Source organism: Suricata suricatta, chromosome 14 (genome assembly GCF_006229205.1).
Source record: "Suricata suricatta isolate VVHF042 chromosome 14, meerkat_22Aug2017_6uvM2_HiC, whole genome shotgun sequence".
Classification (NCBI taxonomy): Eukaryota; Metazoa; Chordata; class Mammalia; order Carnivora; family Herpestidae; genus Suricata; species Suricata suricatta.
This window is the reverse complement of record NC_043713.1, coordinates 88,686,045-88,709,190: the sequence shown is the minus strand read 5'-3', so window position 1 is coordinate 88,709,190 and position 23,146 is coordinate 88,686,045. Positions and strand designations below refer to the sequence as shown.

Genomic DNA, 23,146 nt, shown 5'->3' with positions numbered 1-23,146 from the left:
GGCTGTGGTTCTGGCAACTTCTCTCTGAGTTTGTGGGCCCCACGGGCTGAGGGCGGGGCCGGGAGACCCCCTGCAGGGCAGGCCCAGGCCGGGCTCCCCCCGCCCCCCGTGGTTCTTGGATCTGAACCCTCTAGAGGAACACGGGCCCCTGGGCTCCACCCCAAAGATTTGGACTCACTGGGGGGTTGGGGCGCAGGCATCTGTTTTTCCAGCACATTCTCAGGGGCTGCGGATGCAGCTTGCACAGGGAGCCTGCTCTGGGAACCGGCCCAGAGGCCCCTGGCTCACCTGCGTGCTGCCCCCCGCTCTGCGCGGGCCCTGGGGCCCTGCCGGGCACCCCCACACGTGGGGCTCCATGGGCTCTGCAGTTGAGCTGAGCTGAGCTCTGGTTGGTGGGACTCCGGGGTTTTGCTTATTTACTTTCTCAGCTGGGGGGCCTTTATTACAGAGTTTATTTAAGGCTAGTTTTAAAAATTTGCTACACAGTTTATTAAAGTTTACATTTGAAACCATATTTGCTTTAAGCTTTTAAGTTAAACCTAGGGGCTCATATTATTATGGTTATAAATCTAATCGATTGAAATTGGAGAGAACACTCGCCTCCCCTTTTTCCCTGATTGTTTGATTAACTCGAGTTGAACGGATTAAATGCCATTAAACAACAATCACTTCCCTTTCTGCCTTTAGTTAATTAAGTTCCCTGAACCTTTTTAAATGACACTTATAAATATAACGTATTTGCTTTTCTCTTTAAGCACTTGGAACCCCTGGCGCCACAGCAGAAACCCCCAGGGGCTCAAAAACGCGAGTGTACCTAATAAATTAAACTTACCCCAAACCTCGGGCTCTCTGAAGCCTCTCGGAACTGTTTGCGACTGTGTTTCGTTCTCTGACACAGTTCGGTTTTAAGTAAAACATTTAGAATCGACCTTCAGTCGTACGTGGTAAGACCGGGATCCAGACGTTAATCTGGCAGGTTCTTCAACCTGCTGGCTGTTGTCAGCCGTGCCGATCCGCAGACACCACGCCTCTGCACACGATCCGAACCTCGAGCGGAGCGTTGGTGTGCGTGGTGCGCTGGGGCCAGGGCGGCTGCAGCGGGCTCGGCGTCACAGGCGCGGCCCGGAGCCCTCGTGGGGGCGGGGGGGCGGGAGCCCTCGTGGGGGCGGGGCTGTGGTCCCGCTCGGTGGGCTGGTGGGCGGGGCTGGGAAAGCCGACAGCAGAGCGGAAGTGGGAAATCGTTTGGCTTCGCTGTTTAGAAACTTCTAGACTCGCCGCTACTCCAGGCTCATACAGGAAAGCCCTGTCTGCCCCGGGGCCGTCACTGCACCTTCCAGCCCCGGCCCCTCGTGGGGTGCGGCCGCGTTCGCTGTCGGGAGCCGGGGTGGCGGGTCCTCCCGCGTCTCCCTGTAGGCCGAGTATCTGGGCCCTGAGTCACCAAGCAGAGGGCGCCCACGCGGCACTGCAGTCGGGGAGGGGGCCTGTGGCGTCTCCAGCCTGGTCCTAGGCCTTCCGTAGCAGACAGCGGGGAGGCGGGCAGTGGGCGGCCAGTGAGGGCCCCGGCCTGGCACCTTCAGGAAGGGCTTGCTCTAGTTGCAAGTGAGCGGGTGTGCCTGATGAGGCAGAGGTCATGTGAGGACGCACCCCCAGTGCCCAGCAGCCCCCGGGGCAGGGTCTGCTCGGCCACCCGGCCAGGGCCCCCCCCCGGACAGAGGAATCAGGCCTCGGGGTGGGGGGGGGATGCCCCTGTCCTCTTGAAAGTCTTTGTGGAAAAGCCCATTGCTTGTAGGGGGTCTTCAGAAGACCCCTTGAGACTGGTGTGTGGGGGTCAGGCCTCTCTCCGAGCCTCCATTTAGACCGCGTGGTGCGACCCTAACTGGGTGGGGGGGACTTGGGGCCTGAGACAACAGGCAGGCAGGATGCACCTGAGTGTGTGTCTGTGTCCATGTGCCCGTGTGTGTGTGTGTGTGTGTTCTCACCCGCGGTGCATGAGGGAGACAGTGCCCCAGGTCTTCAGGTCCCCAGGGTCTGACTGGACAGTTGTTACCTCTCACAAAGAAGCAGGTGTCCGTGTTGACCTAATTTACATTTTCCAGCTGCTGATGAGCACGAACCCTCCGTTCGCTGGTTTACTTCCTTCCCCAGTTTTTTCCCGACGGCATCCCCGGTTTTCCATCGGTCTCAGCCCCGCCGAGTGATGCAGACGCTGTCCCTTCACCCTGTGACGCCAGCCCCGCACAGGAAGTCTGGGGGCACGTCTGTCCCCTCCGCCCGCTGGCCGGCGCTGGCCCGTCTGAGAAGCTCTTCGACCGCAGCTCCTTCTGACACGTTCCCACAGTACAGGCTTCCGTCCACCTGGAATATCTCTTTGTCACCTTTGTTTGGTGTGAGGACAGCAGACGGCAGCTCCCCGCCCGTTGGCAAGCCTGCATCCTCCCCTCTGCCGGAAGGCCTCCGCCTCCCATCGGGGCGCCCGTCCCCCCGCGTCCGGTCTCTTCCCTGTGCGGCCTCGCCCCCGGGGGATCTCCCGGCCCCACAACCCAGTGAACGGCTGCCGCCTTCGGTCCAGACGGCAACCTGAGCCCTTCTTTAGCTTCGGTTTGTAATTTTAACGTGTGTGTCTCACATTCACGACGGGGTCCGCTGGTATTTCCATGTGTGGCTGTTCCTGTAACTCTTCTTTCTCGACGGACACTTTCCCCCCTTCCTTCATCTCTGAGAGTCTCTCCGTCTGCCTACGTCCTCCGCCGTTCTCTTTGCTGAAATCCCACTTGGGTTGGCAGGTGACGCTTCCGGAATTGGATTTTCCGCGTGTGCTCCGTACATGTTTGCAGATCTCTGTCACGGGAACGGTCCCTTCATGCTCGCTTGTCCCTGGATGGAAATCGCAGTTACTGCGTGCTGGTCCCCCGGGTCCCTGCTCGAAACCGAGAGGCTGGGTTTCCTCCCGAGACCCCTTGTCACAGAGTCTCCAGTCCGGGTGCCGAGTGTCTCTGCTTCCTCTCTCCCCCTGTCTGGCTGCAGCTGGCCTCAGCTTCCGTTCGTCGTCGGGGTGCCCGGCGCGGCCCAAGCCCCGCACTCCGCCCCCAGCCCCCTATTAGGGTCCGGCTCTGAGCCCCACTCAGGCCGGCGGGCTCTGCTCCCCTGAGCGGTGGGGAGCTTTCTCCAGCCTTCATAGAGGCTTTGACTTCTGAGCAGCGTTCCTACCTTTTCCGTGTGTCCGGAGCAGACAGGAGATTTCCACGTCCGTGGTGTCGACCAGAACCCTCATGTTCACCCAGCAACCATGGGCCTGGTGCCCGGGCTCATCCCCTAGGAGGAGGGCCCTCACCTCCACCCTGTGGCCGCCTCCGTCTTCTGACCATCGAGGGCGAAGCCCAGAAGAGCGGAGCGGAGTGCTCCTGGAGGCTGGGGCCGGAGGACGCAGGGTCGCGGCGGCGGTCCCAGCGACACCCTCGGGTGGTGTCCAGGGCCCGGAGCTTCTGGGCCACGTGACGACGCCAAGCGCTCCAGGTGCTCCGAGCTGGAGGCAGAGAGAGAGAGGCCGCACGCACTCAGCTCGGCCGCCCCCAAAGTCCGGCACATGGCAGGCCCCTGGAGGGCGTGTGAAAAATCCAGCTCGCCAGGCCGGCCCAGCACCTCTGGTCCAGCAGGTCAGGCCCGAGCGGCCGGCCCCCCGCACTGCTGGGGCGCCCCCGGTGACGCGGCTGCCGGTCCTGGGACCACGCTCCGAGAGCCACTCGCTTAGGAGGACACTACTTTTTTGTCTGTCTGAAGCGTTCGGGGAACAAACAGCAGGGACTTGGAGGGGAAGCCGCTTGCAGTCTGCGGGGCTGGCCCTGGGAGCGGGGCAGGAGGCCGCTGTTGCATAGCGTATGGGTGTCACATGGTCCCGGGAGAGACGTTCTCCTGTCCAAAATGTACGCGCTGAGCCCAGCGGAGCCCTGGGAGACGCCGTTCCAGAGCTAAGCCCGGACAGTTCTGCCCCCGGAGCTAGGTCCTGCCTGGGGAGCGAGGGGTCCGTGTGACCGTGGCTGCCGCGGATCCGGAGGGGGGCGGGGGGAGGGGGCAGCACGGAGCCGATTATAAATCTTTTGAAGTAGGTTCAGATGCAAAATCTCTCAAAGTCAGACGTGCAGTTTTCTCCTGAGTGACAGAGTGGCTGCTTGTTAAAGGAGGGACCCTGCATGGCCCGAGAGGACAGGGGCTGGGCGTCTGCTGGGTTCGCGCCAGGTGAGGTGGCCTGGGGGGCTGGGTCTCAGCTGGCCTCTGGGCCTCCGGCCTCTTGTCTGAAGGCCCGGCCCAGTTGGCTGGCGGTCGGTTTGACCGCCTCGTCTTCAAGGCAGAGCTCTGCGCAGCGCCTGGGGTCCTGCTGGCCGCGTCCTCGGGCTGCGGCGCAGAGAGGAGCCGTGAGGGCGGCCGGGGCGGCGGGCGTTTGCCCTTCCCTCCACCCAAGAGCCCTGAGCCCACAGCGCTGTCGAGATGCCAGGCGGGCCTGTGCCTGCACGTCCAGCGGCTCAGGGAAGGTTTCAGGCCCCCTTAACCTCAGGCACCCGCGGCCCTGAACCCTGAACACCCTGTTCCCTGGAAACGCTCTCGCCTTCCTGAGTGGAGGAGACTCTTCGTAACAGAGACCGTGGCCGATTTTACCCAAGAAAGATGGGGTCTGAAGGGACCCCAGGCCCGCCCACAGAGCCCCACATGTGACAGTCTGTGTCCAGCCGTCCTCAACTAACTAAATCCTGAAGCCGCTGAGCCTGAGCGAGCGGGGCCTTTCCCGCCGTCCTGTCGTGCGGCCGGGCCGTCCAGTGTGCACACCAGCTGCACACACTTGGAAGGGCTCAGTGGCCGCGAGGGGCTCTAGCTAACGAACCGGCGGCCCAGACCTGGAACACGCCGTCACCGTGGAAAGTTCTGCTGGGCAGGTCTGGCGGCCGCTAACAGATTCCAACACGTGAATCCACCCATCCATTGGACAACTCATGCTGAGCGCCGACCGTGCAGGCTGCGTTATGAGTGCGGCAGGTGGGGCCCGCCTCGGACAGACAGACGAGGGAGCGACAGGGCCCACGGAGGGGCAGCATCTGAGCAGAGGCTTGTGGGCGGGTGCATAGGCCCTGAGGCTGTGGGGAAGTGGAGGGGGAGAGAGGTGGGAGCAGGAAGCCCTGGGAGCAGCAGGGGGCAGCTGAGGCACGGAGGCCCTTCCAAGACACGCAGTGATGGCGGCTGCAGAAGGTGCTGGCCATGGGGGGCAGGGGGAATCACGGGGCTGTCCCTGCAGGTCTGCCGGGCTCCCGCTGTGGTGCTTGTGTTTGCCTTCTGGAAGATTCCTGGCTCAGCAAGTGTCCAGCTACATGCCACCTCCCCGCTGTCCTGCATCCTTCCTGGGTCAGGCCCTGGGGGCAGTGGCCCCTCTTACCTGTGAAGTAGCTGGCGCTGTCCCCTGGGCTCTGTGCAGGGGTGCAGAGGACGGGTCCCGAGGGGGCTAGGAGCCTGGCAGGGGAGACTATTGGCTTCGTGCTGGGAATCCGTGAGGGACCCACAGCCTCCTCACCTGCCTCGATGTGACTTGTGGGGGCCGTGCATTGGGTTGGGAGGGGGACCCTCAGCTGTGAGATGTTTTCCCTTCCCTGGCTTTCTGAGGGCAGAGTTGGGCAGGGGAGGGGGCAGGGGTCCCCTGTCACCTTCCCCAGTCGAGGGCTCGGCTCCGCAGTGAGTGAACGGCAGCCCCGAGGGGGTGTCTGGATAATTAGGCTGTGCACTGAGACGAAGAGATGGCGGTGCACCTGTGGGTGAGGGTCTTTGGGGACAGTTAGCAACTTCAGGGAATTCTGAGCTCCAGGAAGCAGCTGGAAGACGTTGATCGTGTGTGTTTGGGGTGCTTGAAACAGTGTTTGCGTGGCCAGCACCTCGGATCAAAGGTGTCTGGAGTGGTTTTCCTGCTCTTTCAGACTGGATTGCGGGTCTGTCCTCTGGCCAAGAGCAGCTGCTGGTGCTGAAGCCGCGGGGGGCAGGCCCGCCGCACAGAGCAGGCACGGGGCAGGGGGCAGGGAGGCAGGGGAAAGGACTTCGCTAGGAAACCCAGAAGAGGAGTCCACCTTCCCCAGGGCCATGGGCAGGGGTGCGGCCCCCAGGCTCTGGCATGTGTGCCGGGCCCGTGGGCAGGGGTGCCGGCGTGCTGATGTGCTGTGTCCCCACAGGTGTGGCAGTGCGGCGGCAGCATGGAGGTGCTCCCCTGCTCGCGCGTGGCCCACATCGAGCGCACCAAGAAGCCATACAACAATGACATCGACTACTATGCCAAGCGCAACGCCCTGCGGGCGGCCGAGGTGTGGATGGACGGCTTCAAGTCCCACGTGTACATGGCCTGGAACATCCCCATGACCGTGAGCCGGGGCGCGGCGAGCAGGGCTCGGGTGGAGCTTTTCCTGGTAGAAGTGGTGCCAGCGGCTGCGAGTGAGGCTTAGCTCCTCCCCAGCCCCGCCACACCTTGTGGGGTCGCCACCGAGGACCCGTGGCTCACGTGGAGATGCACAAACACGTGGTCTCGCTGCGTGCCCGGCTCTGGGAGCCTGCACGGCCCCAGCTCACTGCCCGCCAGCACTTTTTGCTACACTGTAGCCTTTTTTTAATGTTTGTTTTTTTGAGAGAGAGAGAGAGAGAGAGAGAGAGAGAGCGAGCGAGCGAGCGAGCAGAAGCTGGGGACACAGCGAGCAGAGAGAGACACACAGAATCAGAAGCAGGCTCCAGGCTCTGAGCTGTCAGCACAGAGCCTGAGCAAGCCTCAGACCCGCAAACCGTGAGATCATGACCTGAGCCAAAGTCAGACATAACCGACTGAGCCCCCAGGCCCCCCTCCATTTTAGCGTTTTTAAACTGCGATTCCAGGGCCTTGAGCGCACACACAGTGCTGCACAACCTTTGACCTGCCTAGTTCCAAAAACATCAACCCAGCAAGAATCGCTGAACTAGGGCAGTTAGCCCCCGGACGCCCGTCCTCCAGACCCTAGCACCCGGCCATCGCTCTGTCCCTGGGCGCTCCGTCTAAGTGGAGCCTCGGCGTCTCTCCTCCCGTGGCTGGCTCCTTGCACTGAGCCTCATCTCAAGGGCCGTCCACGCGTGGTGGGTGCCCGGGCCTCACCGCTTCTTCTTCTCTGTGGCCAGATCACGTTCCACGCGTGGGCGGACGATGGCGGGTCAGGCATCCCACCGTCCGCGGGCACCTGGGTTGCTTCCTGTCCCTTGTTTTGGTCCATGAAGCTTTGACCACATCTAGTTAGGGATTGCCATTGGGCTTTTACTTTGCGGTCAACCAAATCCCATAAATAGCCTGTATTCCGGCTTCTCTTGAAAACCCAGAAGGCTCAACTCCCCCGGCCTCCATGACACTGATGATGGCCGGTATGGAGCGGGGACGGCCCCTCTCGTGGGGTGACGTCCAGGCCGCCAGTCCCCGCATACTGGCCATGGAACAGCCTTCACTCACGTGTGGCTTCCCTGGCCCCGGGGCACCCGGCCTGGACACAGCTTTGTACATAACCCACTGTACGTGCTGGACGTCACATCATGAGCGTGCACACACGTGTACACATGTGTGCGCGTGCTCTGCCCACGTGTAGCGCTCCCACTATGTGTGTGACACCCTGGACACACCCGTTTATGGGAGCTGGAAGGACAGCACACGGTCCCTCGTACACCCTCGCTTTCCACCAGGGCCGGCTCAGCAGGCACCCCATTACTCCTCGGAAGGGGAGCTGGGCGCGGGCGCCGTGGGGCCTGCAACGCTGGGCCAGGGGCCCACAGATGCCCTCCGCGTCTCACTGTGGCCCTGCTCCCCCCCCCCCACCCCACTCGCCCGCTCTCGTGGGAAGGCTGGGAGGGGCTTCTCTGTGGCCATGGCCTCCCTGCCCAGCCTGGGGGTTCTGGAGCCTCGGGCACCCTGGCCTGGGAGGGCACTCGCTCACACCCACTCAGATGCTTGGTGCCTGTCCCGTGTCAGAGCCCCAAGCCAGAGTGAGGCTCAGCCTGTGGCTTCATGCAGAGAACACGGATTCCCGGAAGCCGTATCAACACCTGACTCTCCCACAGCGCCATGTGACAGTGCGCATCACGTGTCACCGGCCAGGGACACCCACCCAAGCCTGTCTGTCCTGGGGCTCGTCCGCATGAGCCAGTCTGCCCCATGGCTGACTGTGGTCCGTAGGTCCCACTGATACCCCACCACGGCCCAAAGCCCCCCGAGACCACCCTGCAGCATAGACTGTCCGGTGCTGCGCAGACCCCACATAAATGACCCCGTAATCAGCCAGGACAGTCCAAGGGCTTAGAGGTCATCTCCGGGGTGGGGGGGGGTGTAGGACAAGGGTAAGTCTTTTCTTTGGAGCGCGTGGGTGTGGACGAGCCGGCACACGGCCCGTGGCTGCCCATCCAGACCCTTCGCATCGGGACCTGGGAGGGCAGGAGGCCCGGCTAGGCAAGCCCTGAGGGTCGGGCGGCCCCCAGGTCCCGGGGCTCCCCTGTCGCACGCGGAGAGGGGCAGCTCCAGCTCCCGCCTCGCCTCCTGCCTAGCAGAACCCAGGCGTGGACTTTGGAGACGTGTCTGAGCGGCTGGCGCTGCGCCAGAGGCTGAAATGCCGCAGCTTCAAGTGGTACCTGGAGAACGTGTACCCGGAGATGCGGACCTACAACGACACCCTCACGTACGGAGAGGTACCGCCCGCCCCGCCTGAGCACGCGGGCGCGTGGGTGCGGGGTGTGGGTGCCCGACGCCCGCAGGTGCCCAGAAGCACACATGTGTACACACATCTGCACGCACGAAGGTGGGCCTGAGTGCCTTGCATGTGTGTGAGTGCACATGGACATAAAAGTGTGCATCTGCACACAGTTTTGCTCTTGGGCACACAGAACTATGCACACACCACCTGTGTGCCTGCCTGTGCTCGCGGACGTGTGCACGTACTCACTAAGACAGACGTCGGGCGGACGGGTGCTGCCTAGCCACGGACATCACCGCCGACGCGTTCACCTACACGTGGTCCAGCCTGTGTGCACAAGGCGCGTGTGTAGGTGCAAACAGAACACACGCACGGGTGCAGGTGTCAGCAGCACGGGCCTCACACGTCTGCACCAGCCCCACACCTGCACGTCCACACCCACATGTCCACACCAGCCCCGCACCCACACGTCCACACCAGCCCCACACACACGTCTACACCAGCCCCACACCCACAGGTCTATACCAGCCCCTACCCGCGCATCTATACCAGCCCCTACCCGCACATCTATACCAGCCTCACACCCGCATGTCTACACCAGCCCCGCACCCACAGGTCTATACCAGCCCCTACCCGCACGTCTATACCAGCCCCACACCCACAGGTCTGCACCAGCCCCCCGCCCACATGACCACACACACAGCTCTCCTTAGAGCTGGCGGAGGGTGCTGCGTTCCCATGCCATCATCCGGTCCCTGCAGGTGGGCGGGCAGCTCCCCTCCCTCGGGGCTTCTGCTGTTCCGGGGGGCCCAGCCCCGTGCGGAAACGCGCCCTCCGGCCCTGGGCGAGTGCTCAGGGCGAGGCAAGGAGCGGGTGGCCGGGGAGGATGGAGCAGGCTGGCCTGTTCGTTCCTGGAGCTCACGTTTTCCTGGGGAGCAGGCTTCTCTGCCCCGGAGTGGGGGGTGGGGCAGCCTTGCCTTGGCCTTTGGGGCCCCCCCAACAATGGGGCTTCCCTTTGGTTTCTGCTTGTAGGTGAGAAACAGCAAAGCCAGTGGCTACTGTCTGGACCAGGGGGCAGAGGACGATGACCACGCCATCCTCTACCCCTGCCACGGCATGTCCTCCCAGGTACGGGCAGCGGCCGCCACGTGGTGCTCCCAGGGACGGCAGCACCCCCGCGTCAGCAGGGAGGCGGGGGGGGGGGCACAGCAGGGGCGAGGCCGCAGCGGGCTGTGAGTCCAGGCTCTCGGGCAGCTTGGAGACGCTCAGGGAACCCCCCCCACCGGGTGAACTTGAGCAGGGTGTTTGGAGCCAAACAGGCCTTGGGCAAACCATGTCACATCCCTTGCCTCAGTTTTCCCATCTAGCAGATGGGACAATAAAGGTACTTAACCTGTCAGGGCTGTTGTGTGGACCAAAGTGGATTGTGGGAGAAAGCGCGTGCCGCAGCACGGACAGAACCTGGGCGGTGTCACGGTTACCGCTGGTTCTTACCGGCTGAGCTCCTCCCACGTGGTCTTCTGTCCCGGCCTGGCTCAGACTCAGCTGGGGGGACCTGACCCCAGGCCAGCAGCACCAGGTGGCTCGGGACAGGTCTGGAGATGCTGACGGGGCCCCGACGTGGAGCCCGGAAGTCTGGCCCCAAGTGGATCCACTGCTGGTAAAGGCAGCGCTTCTGTTTAATGGAAGTTGGTATTACTCCAGCCAAACCCCAGAGTTCTTTCCCCGATGTCCCTTCACCGCCCGAAGGTCTCTCTGAGTCAGAGCCACGCTCTTGAGCTCCTGGACGTCCAGCCGGGAAAGCTCGTGGTGACCTGTGCTGGTGCCGGGCAGCAGGAAGTGCGGTGTCCACGGGGCTGCCCGGTGGTTCGGGGCAGTGAGAGGGCTGAAGCTGTGACCCCGGAGCAGAGAGCGTGGTGCGCCCCCCCCCCCCCCCCCGCCTGCAGCCTTGTCCCGGGCCCCTCACTGGCCTCTCCCAGTGCTTCTTCGGGGCAGCTCGGATTGAGAGAGGACAGAATCACCCACTGGGAGGCAAACGTGGCCTCTGGGGGGGACTCCAGTCCCTCCAGCTGGCACCCGACGTGAGGGGCCACGTCCTGCTGGGCATCTCTGAACACGCCCAACGAGGAGCCACAGGAGGGCATCAGGGGACCAAAGTTTTCCTCAACAAGTCCTGCGGCGTGGCCTGGAAGACCCTCCTGATATGGCTGGCCCGTACCAGCCGGGCCCCTGGGCCGCAGGCCCCACTCCTGAGCCGGTGCGCACCCGGCTGGCGGGCTGCACTGGCCGGCAGCTCAGAGCGCCCTCGGAGCCTCCCCCCGCCCCCCGACGCGGCCCCTCCCCAGGCCATCAGTTCTGAGGGTGAGCACCCCAGGACAACAGGGGGGTCACAACCTCTACACCAGCCTCAGAAGTCAGCAGCACGCCGTGATGTCCACTTGCTCCCCAGAAAGATCCAGGGGAGACTGTGGACCCCCATGCTTCACAGGGGGGTCAGAGTCCCTGCTACCGAGCATGCAGGCGGGAGTGCCAGTACTGCTTGTGTTCCGCAAGATCGTGCCGGAAAACACAGCCTTCAGGGGGAGCCAGCGTTGCATGCAGGCAGTGCGTGTACGTGTGTGTACACGTGTGTGCACTGTGTGTATGCACGTCCACTGCGTGTGTGCACATGTGCATTTGTGTGCATAGGCGTGTATCGTGCCCGCACGAGAGGAAAAGGACGGGCAGGGGGAGGGAGGGACGTACAGTTACACCTGCTCGTTTACTGGGCTATTGAGTCCAGGCTACTTTTTAAGCACTTTTGCATCGAGTCCACTGGATTCTTAGGCAGGTGCAGTCCTGAGCTCCCGTTTGCAGAGGAGGACACCGAGGCACTAGGGGTGATGTGACTTGCCCGCGGCCACACGGCTGGGGAGTGGCAGGAATCTATAGAATTGGTTTCTGTATGTTACGTGGGGTTTTGCAAACAAGTCCGGCCAAGGCGTGCGTGACCTTGGAGCTGCACTCCACGCAGAAATAAACGTTGGCCTCCTGGTTGTTCTGAGCCAGACGGTGCTCCCTGAGGGTACGTGTGAGACTCCCCCCTCTAGGCAGAGAGAAGGGCCGCAGGAGCTGAGGTCTGGGTCCAGTCCTGGAAAGGGGGCTAAGGCAGTCCCGCGAGGGGGTTCGGGTGGGCAGAACGGGGCTGGGGAGCAGGGTTCCCGGGCTGGGGAGCACACACCCCCCCACCCCCTCCATGGCTGGCCCCGCCCCCTGCCTTCCCTGACCCCGCCCATCCCGATGTCCTCCCGCAGCTGGTGCGGTACAGCGCCCAGGGGCTGCTGCAGCTCGGCCCCCTGGGCTCCACCGCCTTCCTGCCCGACTCCAAGTGCCTGGTGGACGAGGGCAGGAGCCGCGCGCCCGCGCTGAAGAAGTGTGAGGACGTGGCCCGGCCGGCGCAGCGGCTGTGGGACTTCACCCAGGTCAGCAGGGCTGCTGAGCACCCCCCACCCGGCCCCAGGGGCCCAACTGTTGGGGAGGAGCCATGAGGGTGCAGGGGCAAAGGGGTCCCGGATTGCCACTCCGTGTCCACCCCACCTGGTGACCTGCCCATGGTCACACAGCCTGGGAGGGGCCCGCCGCTCTGGTCACAGCGCTGCGGCTGCCCAGACTTCCACCTCCCTGGCCTCCTGGACCGAACAGGGTGTGGCCGCCACCCGGAGCCGTGTGGGGCCAGGCAGGACTCCCTGCGGAAACTGGCCCCTGCTGGCCCCGGCTTAGAATTTCCAGCCCTGAGAATGTTTGGGCTGACGAGTCCGAGGCCGCCTCCCTGCCTGGTGGGAGCAGCCAGGACCCCTGCCCCCCACCCCTGGGGACCCCCGACCCAGGCCTCTCCCCCACAGCAGCCCCTGGCTGGGATGCTGCCCGGCCTGGAACAACCCAGGGTCCCCTGCAGGTGGCCAGCCCGCAGGGAAGGGGCAGAAGGGGGCCTCCCAGCCCGGGGCGCCTCTGGGTGGATCCAGCTGGCACTTCCTCTGTGCGGCCCTCTCTGCAGCCCCTCCTGCCCTCCATCCTCCCTGATTCCCCCTGCACCTCACACACATCCATCTGGACACCATACACCCTTTCCCAGGCGTCCAGGTTTCCACCCACGACAGCCCGGGACTCGCCAGGAGCCCCCACCTCCCTCCAGCCCTGCTGAGGGCCCGCGCCTGAGCGGCCCCTCGCCCCCTCCCTAAAAGCCGTTTGTGCCCTAAATCCCTGCAGTCTCCCCTGCCGGCTGGCTGTCCCAGACGTTTATGCTCTCGTGTCATGGAGCCGGAAGTCCGCGATCAGGTGCTGCAGGGCAGTGCTCCGCTGGGGCTCTGGGGGGTCCTTCCTGCCTGTCCAGCCTCTCCGGGCCTGCTGGCCACACCCCTCCTCCCTCGGCCTGCTGTCAGGCCATCCTGCCTCCAAACCTGTCCCCTTGGGGTCGAGGACCACCGTGTTCCTCTTCACCATCTTCACATCTGCTCAGACCCTCAGGTCACAGCACCAGGTCCCAGGGGCGAGTGCTTCTCTAGAACTCTCTGCCCCTGGTGCCCGGTCATCAGGCTCTGGGGCGGTCTGCCTCCATGGTCTCTGGGCCCAGGGACCACTCCCAGCCCCGCAGCCACCCCACCCCCACCGTGGGCAGCGGACCTCTTCCAGGGGACACCCCTGGTCTGGTCCCCCCGCCATCCCCACACACCCCCTGTCACCACTCCCACCACACAGACCATGACAAATCAGCACTGTCGGGTGGCCCTGCCCTGGGCCTTGGGGGCTGGGGACTTCAGTTACCAGAGAGGCTGCAGAGGTGAGCTGTCCTGACTTCAGGCGGAGCCAACAAGGGTCCGCGGTCCCCAGGAGGCCGGGTTTGGGATCAGGACAGTGAGAAGGAGCTGTTTGGGAAAGAAAGGAAAACATACAGCGTACAGTCCTGAGGTCCTCAGGCTCAGGCCAGGGTCCTTGATGTCTGGGAGACCAGACGGCCTGCATGGGTGACCGATGGGCAAATCGGATATGCCAGGCCGTGGGGACGCCCTTGGGGGATCCCGCTCGCAGGGGCCCTGTCTCCATTGTGTTAGTCACTCCTTGGACCCCAGCAGCAAGGCAGGCAGGTGACACAGCTGATAGGGTGAAGATTCCTGAGGACAGAGAACCAGGAGGGGACAGAGGGATGGGGGAACAGAGGACCAGGGGGGACAGAGGGAGGAGGGGTGGAAGCAAACCCCAGAGTCTTGGGTGGCCATGCAGTGACCTGCATGGGGCCTGTCAGCGCCCTGCTCCCAGGTGCTGTCAGGATGGGGCCCCTGGGTGCCCGTGCTGACCCGGCCCCGCTCCCGGCAGAGCGGCCCCATCGTGAGCCGAGACACAGGCAGGTGCCTGGAGGTGGAGATGTCCAAGGACGCGAACTTCGGGCTGCGGCTGGTGGTGCAGAGGTGCTCGGGGCAGAAGTGGACCATCAGGAACTGGATCAAGCACGGGCGACACTGACACCCGCCCTGCGCCCTCCCCAGTGCAGACCCTCAGGACCCAGGGGGGTGTCCGGCTGCCCGCTGGGCCGGGGGCTGGGACTCAGGCCCCCTCCTGCCCCCTGCGCCGTCCCCAGCCGGACCTTGCCTCGGCCGCCGGCAGGCCGTGTCCCTGGGACCACAGGGGGGCCCCCTGTGCGCCCCGGAGGCAAGTGCCAGGGACCGGCCACCCCACCAGGAGCACAGACCCCGAAGCCAAGCCCACCTCCGAATCACGTGCCTTTTCTACGGTATTCCTGTCCAGGCCGCCGGGCCGGCCGCCTCTTCTGCATGTGCTGAAGCCCCCATTCCTTCCCCCCTCGCGGAAATAACGCCCGTGAGCTCCGTGGGTGGCCCGAGCCCTGTCCCCGCCGGGCAGAACCGTGGCCTCCTCCGTCTCCTGGTCGTCTAGGCAAAGCCCGGAAGAGCAGAGCAGCGCCCTCGCTGACGCTGGGGCGGGGGACACAGGGGACGAGGCTGCCCCAGGCAGTGCTGGCGAGGAGGCCGGTGAGCTGCTCTGATCCAGCCCAGAGCGGGTCAAACAGGACAGAGCTGGTCTTGTCCTCCGGAGTCCTAGCGGCTGGGTTGTCCGGGCCGAGGACCCTGTTCGAGCGTGTCTCGCCCCGGGTCAGGCGTCTTCCCCCGTTGCTGTAAGGGGGGGTCAGCGAACGACGACCCACAGCTCCGCGCCTGTTTTTATAAATAAAGTTTTATTGGTACACGGCCCACCACCTGCTTCTCTGTTGTCCGGCGCAGCCTTCTCTCTGCAGGGCCAGAGCTGAGGAGGAGCACACGCCCACGGGGCCGTCCCAGGGGCTCCCATGTGCCGTCTCTGGGCAGGACTCTCACTGGGCCCCCAGAGGGATGCTGGACACCGTCCTACCCGCCCCAGCCCCCCAGCAGACCCAGTGCCCGCCATCCCGACTGCAGGCACACCCCGAGCTGGCTGCGCCCTGGTTCTGGGCGGAAGGCTTCCCCCATTCTCGTAGAGCAGCCTGGAGCAGGGGTCCTGGACCCCAGGGCCTCACGCTGCTGATGCACTGGGACCAGGTGGCCAGCCTTCCGGGGAGCCCGGCCGCCGCCCATGCCGCTCCCCACAGAGTGTTCTTCTGAGGCAGAAAGTGGTTCTGGGAGTGCTGGGGGCTCAGAGCTCTGCCTCTCGGGCTCCGAGTCTCTGGGGAAGGTGGGTGCTCTGACTTGCCCCCGGGGCGCCCCCCACAGCCTCGTCCTCCTCTGCTCCTTCCTTGGGTCCCAGCCCCAGCCTCCCCACTCTCCTCAGAGAATTCTGCCAGCTCCAACCCAAGTCCCAAAAAGCCCTCTCTCTCTGTTTCAGATCTTGCTCAAATCTTAAGACCATAATGGAGCAAAAAGCCAGCAGTGAATGAGACCTCAAAAGTCAATCTCTAGCCAAAGGCCTGAGAACACACAGATCCAGAAGTTTCCCAAGTGAAGGTGAGATGGTAGCAGCCCTTGGCAAAGTGAACTAAGGGCCTGCGGTTTAAAATAGAATCGCAGCTGAGACCTAGGGGACCCCTGGGCTGCACACAGTGCATCGGGCAGACCGACAGCCACGTGGGGGCCGCCAGCTGGAGGGTTTGCAGCGCGCACAGCCCCACGGGATGGGGAAGGCGGCTCGACAAGGCCCACCCCCCACTCCGTCCTTGTGGGAGGCGGCAAGTTGTGACAGCCTGCAGTCTGTCAGGTCCTGGCGTGAGGACGTGGGCCGAGCGGGGCCCGCAGGCAGCAGGGCCACGGTGGGGCAGGGCCCGTGTTCTGCCGTAACCAAGATGGACAAACTGCCTTCTTCATGGGGCAGGGCCACGGAGCTCCCTTACTTCCGTTCATTTCCGTCCCTATGCCCGGTGAGAGCTGTGTGCCCCCAAAGGCCTGCCCCTTTCCAGAAGAGCTGCCTGAGAATCCCAGGGGACAGCTGGGTCCAGAGAGCCCGCCAGGTCACCAGCTGGGAGGAAGGAGGGCGGCCCAGCAGACCACCGCTGCTGTTGCAGCCCATGCCCTGTGGAGGCGCTGTGGAGACGCTCCTACAATGTGGTCACCGTGTGGCCGTGGCCAAGGCCGTGGCCGTCCCCCCCCCCTCCGCACCTCCCCGCGCCCTGCCCTGCCGCCGCCAGTGCAGATCCCTGTGTGTTCTAACTCCTGGTGACGTGTGCTCCCCTCAGCCCCCACCGCCCCCTGGACTCACAAGGACCTCTCGCACCATCCATGGGCAGTGCACAAGTGAACCCAGTGCCCTGAACCCCCCGACTTCTAATCACACTTCCTCTGCCTTAAAGCACAAAAATTTTCTTTGTCCGCTTTTTAAACATTGGTCTGTGGTTGAGACCCCCCGACTGCACCAGGAAGGACCCCATCCATCAAACAGGGACTTTGATGCGGGGGGGGGGGGGTATGGCGCACTACGGAGGTGCTGAGGCCTTTGCCAGCGCATTAGGGCATCCCAGGGCTGCACCTGCTGTCAGCTGAAGGGCCCCAGGGGCCACTTGTGAGGCTGACGTTACGGAAGGCGCAATGGGAATGCCCCCATCAGAGGGGGAGGGCACCCGGTCCCTGCACCCCAGCTTCCACCAACAGCCCCTTTGGCTGAGCCTCCCAGAAGCTAAAACTCGGGGAGTCTTGGGACCAGGACCGTAGCTGCCTCTCAGTCCAGCAGGGAGAAGGGAGGCCGGAAAGGGTCTGGGTGCCGACTCGGGGCCAGCAGCCAGGGCCATCTGGTCAGGACAGCAGGCGTCCTGACTCGGACAAAAGGAAGCAGGGGCTCCCCAGAACAGAGGGACTCTTCTCCAGCGCAGGTGACCCCTCGTCCCCCGGGTCCCGCCGCGCTGGGCCGTGATGAAATCAGGCGCGGTGTCTGCAGGCTGGGCCACGCCCACCTACAAGAGTCCTACCGGACTCCTGTGAGCGGGTGTGAAGTCAGCTCTTACTGAAATACAGCACATGAACCTCCACTTAAGTAAATTACAGGAAAAACAAAGGTAACAGGGCGCCTGGGGGCTCAGTCGGTTGAGCGTCTGACTTCAGCTCAGGTCACGATCTTGCAGTTTGTGGGTTCGAGTCCTGCATTGGGCTCTGTGCTGACCGCTCAGAGCCCCAAAATGCTTTGGATTCTGTGTCTCCCTCTCTCTCTGCCCCTTCCCCACTTGGGCTCTGTCTCCCTCTCTCAAAAATAAATACTTAAAAGAGTTTAAAAAGCGAAGGTAGCAAGCACTCAAAACTCACCACGTGCTACTTATTGCATTTTATCATCACCTATGCTCCCGAGATTCTTTGCGTTGACTGTAGCGTGTGGTGGGCGTGACCTCGAGCCGCCCTCTCCCCCCTCCGAGCTCCAGGAAGGCAGGTCGGGAGCTGGGAACGGTCCGTGGCGCGGATCCGCACAGACCGGACCATCAGCACCGCAAACCCGGCTTCACGGAGGCCACTGCTGGTCTCGGACCAGCGACTCGCTGTTTATGTTGTCCCTGGGCCCCCGGACACAGTGTCTTCTCAGCCCCACCCCACAGGGGTTCTGCTCAGAGGCAAGAGGGTCCCCGGCCATGAAAACTCTATCCCTAGCTGCGTGGGAGAGTGCTGGCGACCCAGTTCTGGGAAGAAGAAGGAGGAAGAAGAGGAGGAGGAAGGAAAGGAGGGAGAAATAGGATTAGAACTGCAATCCCACTGCATCCTGGAAGTAACCCTCGTAGTGCTGAGAGAACTCTGGTGCCCACTGTCCAGGTGGGGGCACGGGATCTCGGAGGCCTGCAGTGACCCGGCCCAGGCCCGCACCTGCCCAGGGCAGGCCGAGGGGTTCATTCGCAGACCTGTCCCCTCCTCTCGGCTGCCTGGAATTTTTTTTCTTTAAAAAATTTTTTTTTAATGTTTTTTATTTATTTTTGAGAGACAGAAAGAGACAGCACGAGTGGAAGAGGGGCAGAGAGACAGGGAGACACAGAATGGGAAGCAGCTCCAGGCTCTGAGCCGTCAGCACAGAGCCCGATGCCGGGCTTGAACCCACGAACTGTGAGGTCAGGACCTGAGCCGAAGCCGGACGCTCGACCGACGGAGCCCCCCGGGTGCCCTTTTTTTCTCTTTAAACACGAGTCATGCTCAAACAGCAAAGACACAAGCAAACAGAATTTACTAAAACCTAATAGCAGGCCTGCCTCTTCCATCAATTCAGTTATAAATCGGCTCTGCAGCAAATTCAGAAAACCCACGTTGTTTGTCCAAAACGGTTCATTGGTAACCAAACCGAATAACCAGCCGGGGTGTGGGAGAGGCTGTTACTAGGCAGACGCTGCTGCTGAAAAGCAGTGAATACACAGAGGTTTTCCCCTTTCCTCTGCTCTTGGTAGAGATTCCGTACATCAGAATTTAATTCTGTCTAATGAAAATGCTCATGGCTTCAGTGAATTTTCACTTACGGTGGAGACCATTTGGGTGATTAGCCCCCAAGAGAGGGACTGGGAAGTGGGTGGGGGAGCAGAGAGGGAAGTGGGGGCACAGGAGGCGGGGAGAGGGGCAAGGGACTAAGTGGGGGTGGGGGCCCAGGGAGCAGGGTGGGGGTGAGAAGGGGAGTGGGAACAGGGGGACGGGGGGAGCAGGGAGGACAGGAGTGAGGTGGGAAGGTGGGGGACCCGCAGACACAGAGGTGAAGACTCCTGGGAGAAGCCCGGAAGCCTCCCTCCCCCTCCCCCGGCTGCAGGGGCCCCAAAGGAGGGGCTGCCTGGAAGCCCAGGAGGCTCAGGGGCCAGTGGCACCAGAAGCGGGAAGGGGCCTGGAAGGGAATGTCTCCTAAAACCGACCTGACGACAGCCTGCTCTCGGGCACACGGGCCCCAGACAGGATGAGCCCCTGCGGGACTCGGTCTGTGGTCCTGCGCTACGGCGGCCCCGGTGCGGCCACGCTCCATCTCAGGGATGTGAGGGGACTTGTGTGTCAGGCACAGCAACTCGGGGACAGAGCAGGATCTGAAGCCGGCCGCTCAGCACCTGGCCGGCGCTGGCTGGACACGTGCACGGGGCTGCTGCTCTAGTGTGTGTGCACTGACGCGCCCCCCCCCCTCCCCCAGACCCCCGTGACCTCCCACTCCCTGCCCGACAGTCCGGGGCAGCCACACCAGCCTGCATCTGATGCACCGGAAAGAGGGGCAGAGCAGAAAGTCAGATTTCCAAATCCTGCTCCCGGAGGATGTCCATGCTGGAGACTGCACAAGAATGGGGAAGAGGGGCTCCTAAGCAAACGGACGCTGGTGGCCCTCAGCGCCCAACCTCCCAGTGTGGACACTGTCTTTGTGAACTTGGCTGCGCCGCAGCCCGCCACTCGACCCCAGCGGCCCTCTCACCAGCGGCTGCCTGCGAACTAGGGGCCTCGCAGGCTACTTAGTGCCTGTTTTCACGTCTGTGTGGCATCTGTCGGTGATTCACTACCTAACGTGGCCCTGGCGTGGGCCCAAGGTGTGCAGCCCCAGCACAAGGAGGCTGCCGTGTGCCAGCGGAGAAAATGCGTGTGTCTGATGCACCTTGTCCAGGAGTCACAGCACCGTCGGCTGAGGTCGGTGTTACCGAATACACAGGGTGTCTTTAAACAGAAACACATGTCAGATATAACGATCTTTTGATAACAAAAGTGTGACAGAGGCTCCCAGGAACCCCCTCTGTGTGCCCAGCGTCCACGGACTGGGGCTTATGGGGACTGCATGGAGGGCTGTGAGGAAATGCCACCCGCACGAGAGGTCAGTGACGGCAGGATGACCCCCAGCCGGGGTCCCGGCCCTGCCCCCCGCAGGCTGAGCACCCCGCAGGCTGAGCACCCCGCAGACTGAGCACTGGCAGACTGAGCACTCCGCAGACTGAGCATCGGCAGACTGAGCACCCCGCAGACTGAGCACCCAGCGGACTGAGAGAGCTGGAACTGCCCTCTGCTGGTGCTGCCAGGGTCCCGCGGGCAGGTGTCTGTGTCACCCCGCCTGCGCAGCAGGGGCCTGGGGGGTGATGAGGCCCCCTGAGTTGTTGAGGCGATCGGGACTCAAAACTTCAGAGTTGTTTTCTGGCCCGCACGTGGCTCCGGTGGTCAGGCCCAGGTGCCCGGGTGTGTGCCAGGCCAGGAAGTGGCGGCGGAGGAGGGTGGGGGCGCGCTGGCCCAGGCCCACAGGCGGGGGGGGGGAGGGGGGGCCCCTGACGATCTGCCCCAGGCGAGCCCACAGCCGGAGCTAATTAAACTGACAACCTTGATGAGTTGCCCGGTGACGGCCCGGGGATAAATCAGAGGAGAAGCCTTGTTTGTTATTTCTTCTGCTCCCTTAAGCACCCGATAGTCATTTTAAAATTAAATTAAGTGGCTTATCTGTGCTAATCCAAATCGACAGGGCGATCTGCCTTCGGTGACTAATTCAGAGCGATCGGCCTCGCAGACGGCCTCACCGCGGGCCGGAGCCGCAACCGGGGTCGTTCCTGCCCCAAAAGAAACAGTCTTGTGGGCTCCAGGTTTGTCCTCTGGAACCCGAGAACCGGCCTCCGAGGTGGTGTCAGCGCAGGGCAGCGTCCCCGGACCACGTCCCCTCTGGCAGGCCCGGGCGGGCCCCTCATCGGGTCTCAGGGAAAAGCTCCAGCTGTTCTTCTTAACACCTGAAAAGAAAGACAATAAAGTTCCGGAAGCCGCAGGAGGAGGCGGCTCGTAAGGACAGCGGGTGTCCCCGAGCAGAACCCGTCCCCAGCAGAACAGGACAACTAACCGTGTATCCGAGGAGTCGCCTGAGAGGAGTGAGCGGCCCGCTGCCCCACACACGGACGAGGACAGCGTTCGGGGACCGGGGCCCCCGGAGTCCGTGCGGCCGCAGGAGGCCCCCTGCGCCGATGGACGCGGGCCGCGGGCCACGCTGGCGCCCAGGACAGTAAGGAGAGCGAACCCCAAGCTCACGGAGAGAGGCTGAGACCCACGGGCGGTGCCCCGGGACGGGTCGGCAGCCCTGGGCAGGTCCACTCTGAACTTGACAACACAGGTTAAAGGCACCAATTGCTGGAAACACAGGACACCCCACCCCCGCCACCTGCGTGAGGCAGCCCCCTGCCACCACTGAGGAAGCCAGAATCAAGCTTCTCCCTTCCTACAGTCCTCTGAGGAGGTGCCAGTGTTAACCACTTTACAGATGGGGAAACTGAGGCACAGAGTTTCTGTAACTTGCCCCAAGTTACACTGTCAGTGCATTGTCGCATTGGTCAGGGTTCTCGGAGAAGCAGAACCAGCAGGATGGATGGATGGACGGACAGACGGACAGACAGGTACAACAAGGTAGTTATTATGGGGAAGTTGCTCACAGGATTATGGAGGGGTGGAGATGAGAAGGAGGGGGCAGAGGAGGGGCTGACCTGGTGGGCGGGGGCGGGGAGGGAGGAGGACCCCCCCTTCCAAGAGGGCAAGGGGAGGGGGTGAGGGAGGGCGTGGAAACACCCCCGAGGGTCCTAAGCCACAGGCTGGAGTCTGGGAACAGAAGCAGGATGCCGGCACCGCCGTGGGGTTCCGGGGAGCCCTCGTCGGGTGGACACCCGCCTCCCCGTCCTCACCCGGTGGCCCTGCCCGCAAGGACACTGGTCCCACCGGTGGGACCGTAGGGCTCTCTGGGGGGATTCGCTGTGCGTCCGGGTGTGGGTGGCCTGGCTCCTGGGACTGTCCAGCTCTCCAACCTGCACCCCTGCTTCCGGGCTTTTCTGGCCGGAACTGGGTAACTGGGTTTATTTCTGGGAAACTCCGGCCGCACTCACGCGGGGCCTCTCGCGAGAACAGGTCAGGGCAGTGGGACCCGCCAGGCCGGAGGCAGGGCGCCCCGGGCACCTGCCCGCTGTGCCCGCTGCTTCCAGGCAGGGGCGGGGCGCGTGGGCGTTCTTGCCAAATTATTCGAAAAGAATAAGTAAAAACTCAGGAAACACTTTTGTGAATACGCGTTTTATTAGATGTAAATCATTCCTCGACAAAGAAAACTTTATTTTAAAAGTGTGTAAAGTATAATTCTGCTTAGTGAATAAAACGTGTTTGTACGAGCATGTGAAAAGGTTTGGAAGCGAACATACCCAACCCCGCAGTGCATCAGATTTTTCCTGTCTTAGTTTTGCTTTTCTAAGTATAGTAAGAAAATAATATTCTATCATTTCTCCATAATTATAATTGTTATACCTATAATTATATTAATTTATTTACTATAAATTACTTAAATTAATAATGTATTAGTTACTGATAACTAATAGTGTACCTAAATTTTATAGCTATAATTGTATACTAATAGCTGATATTCATTTAAAATAATAGTTAAGTAATTTGTGCAGTTATTCTACTAGAAGATAATATTCCATAAGGAATGGTTATTTTCTTTTACTTTTTCTAATGTTTTTTATTTATTTTTGAGAGAGAGAGAGACAGTGCGAGCAGGGGAGGGTCAGAGATGGAGAGAGAGAGAATCTGAAGCAGCTCCAGGCTCTGAGCTGTCAGCACAGAGTCCCACACGGGGCTTCAACCCACGAACCATGAGATCGTGACCTGAGCCGAAGCCGGCCGCTTAACCGACTGAGCCACCCGGGCGCCCCTAGGAACGATTACAATCAGGGGTGAGCCGAGTGTCCGCGCTGAGGCCCAGCTGGGGGTCATCACGGAGGCGGCCCATGCCCCGCCCCGCCCCCCGCCCCGGGGCCGCTGACAGGTGCTCACCGCATCCGGGGAGAGCGCAGGTCTGTGCGCCCAAGCGGAGGCACCCGGCCCTCCCCCCAGGGGGCATGGGCCCCGGGAGCCAGAGATCGCACCCCTTTTCTGAGAGCAAAAAGGCATTTTACTACCTATCGTGAAAAACCGAATGGAAACGTATAAACCCCAAGTCAGCAGGGAGACGCCGCGTGGGGACGCCGCGTGGGGACGCCGCGTGGGAAACGGGCAGCCTCG

At 62.6% G+C, this 23,146-nt stretch overlaps 1 protein-coding gene and 1 long non-coding RNA gene across 4 annotated transcripts in view; both read left to right on the top strand.

The window, feature by feature from the left end:
• Window positions 1-14,955, top strand: part of GALNT9 (polypeptide N-acetylgalactosaminyltransferase 9) — a 66,048-nt gene extending 51,093 nt beyond the window's left edge. Inside the window, exons 7-12 of one of the 3 annotated variants that reach the window (XM_029921284.1) lie at window positions 6,201-6,386; window positions 8,572-8,709; window positions 9,747-9,842; window positions 12,008-12,175; window positions 12,960-13,028; window positions 14,064-14,955. In XM_029921284.1, the coding sequence (XP_029777144.1) occupies window positions 6,201-6,386; window positions 8,572-8,709; window positions 9,747-9,842; window positions 12,008-12,175; window positions 12,960-13,028; window positions 14,064-14,210 (804 nt within the window). In that variant the 3' untranslated portion in view covers window positions 14,211-14,955. Of the gene's footprint in view, window positions 1-6,200; window positions 6,387-8,571; window positions 8,710-9,746; window positions 9,843-12,007; window positions 12,176-12,959; window positions 13,029-13,448; window positions 13,888-14,063 lie in introns of those variants that run through there. The other 2 variants (XM_029921285.1, XM_029921286.1) reach the window with 2 other exon arrangements.
• Window positions 14,956-15,490: 535 nt separating this feature from the next.
• Window positions 15,491-23,146, top strand: part of LOC115278471 — a 16,204-nt gene continuing 8,548 nt past the window's right edge. Inside the window, exon 1 of the long non-coding RNA XR_003902909.1 lies at window positions 15,491-15,679. This is a non-coding gene — a long non-coding RNA (uncharacterized LOC115278471). The remainder of the gene's footprint in view (window positions 15,680-23,146) is intronic.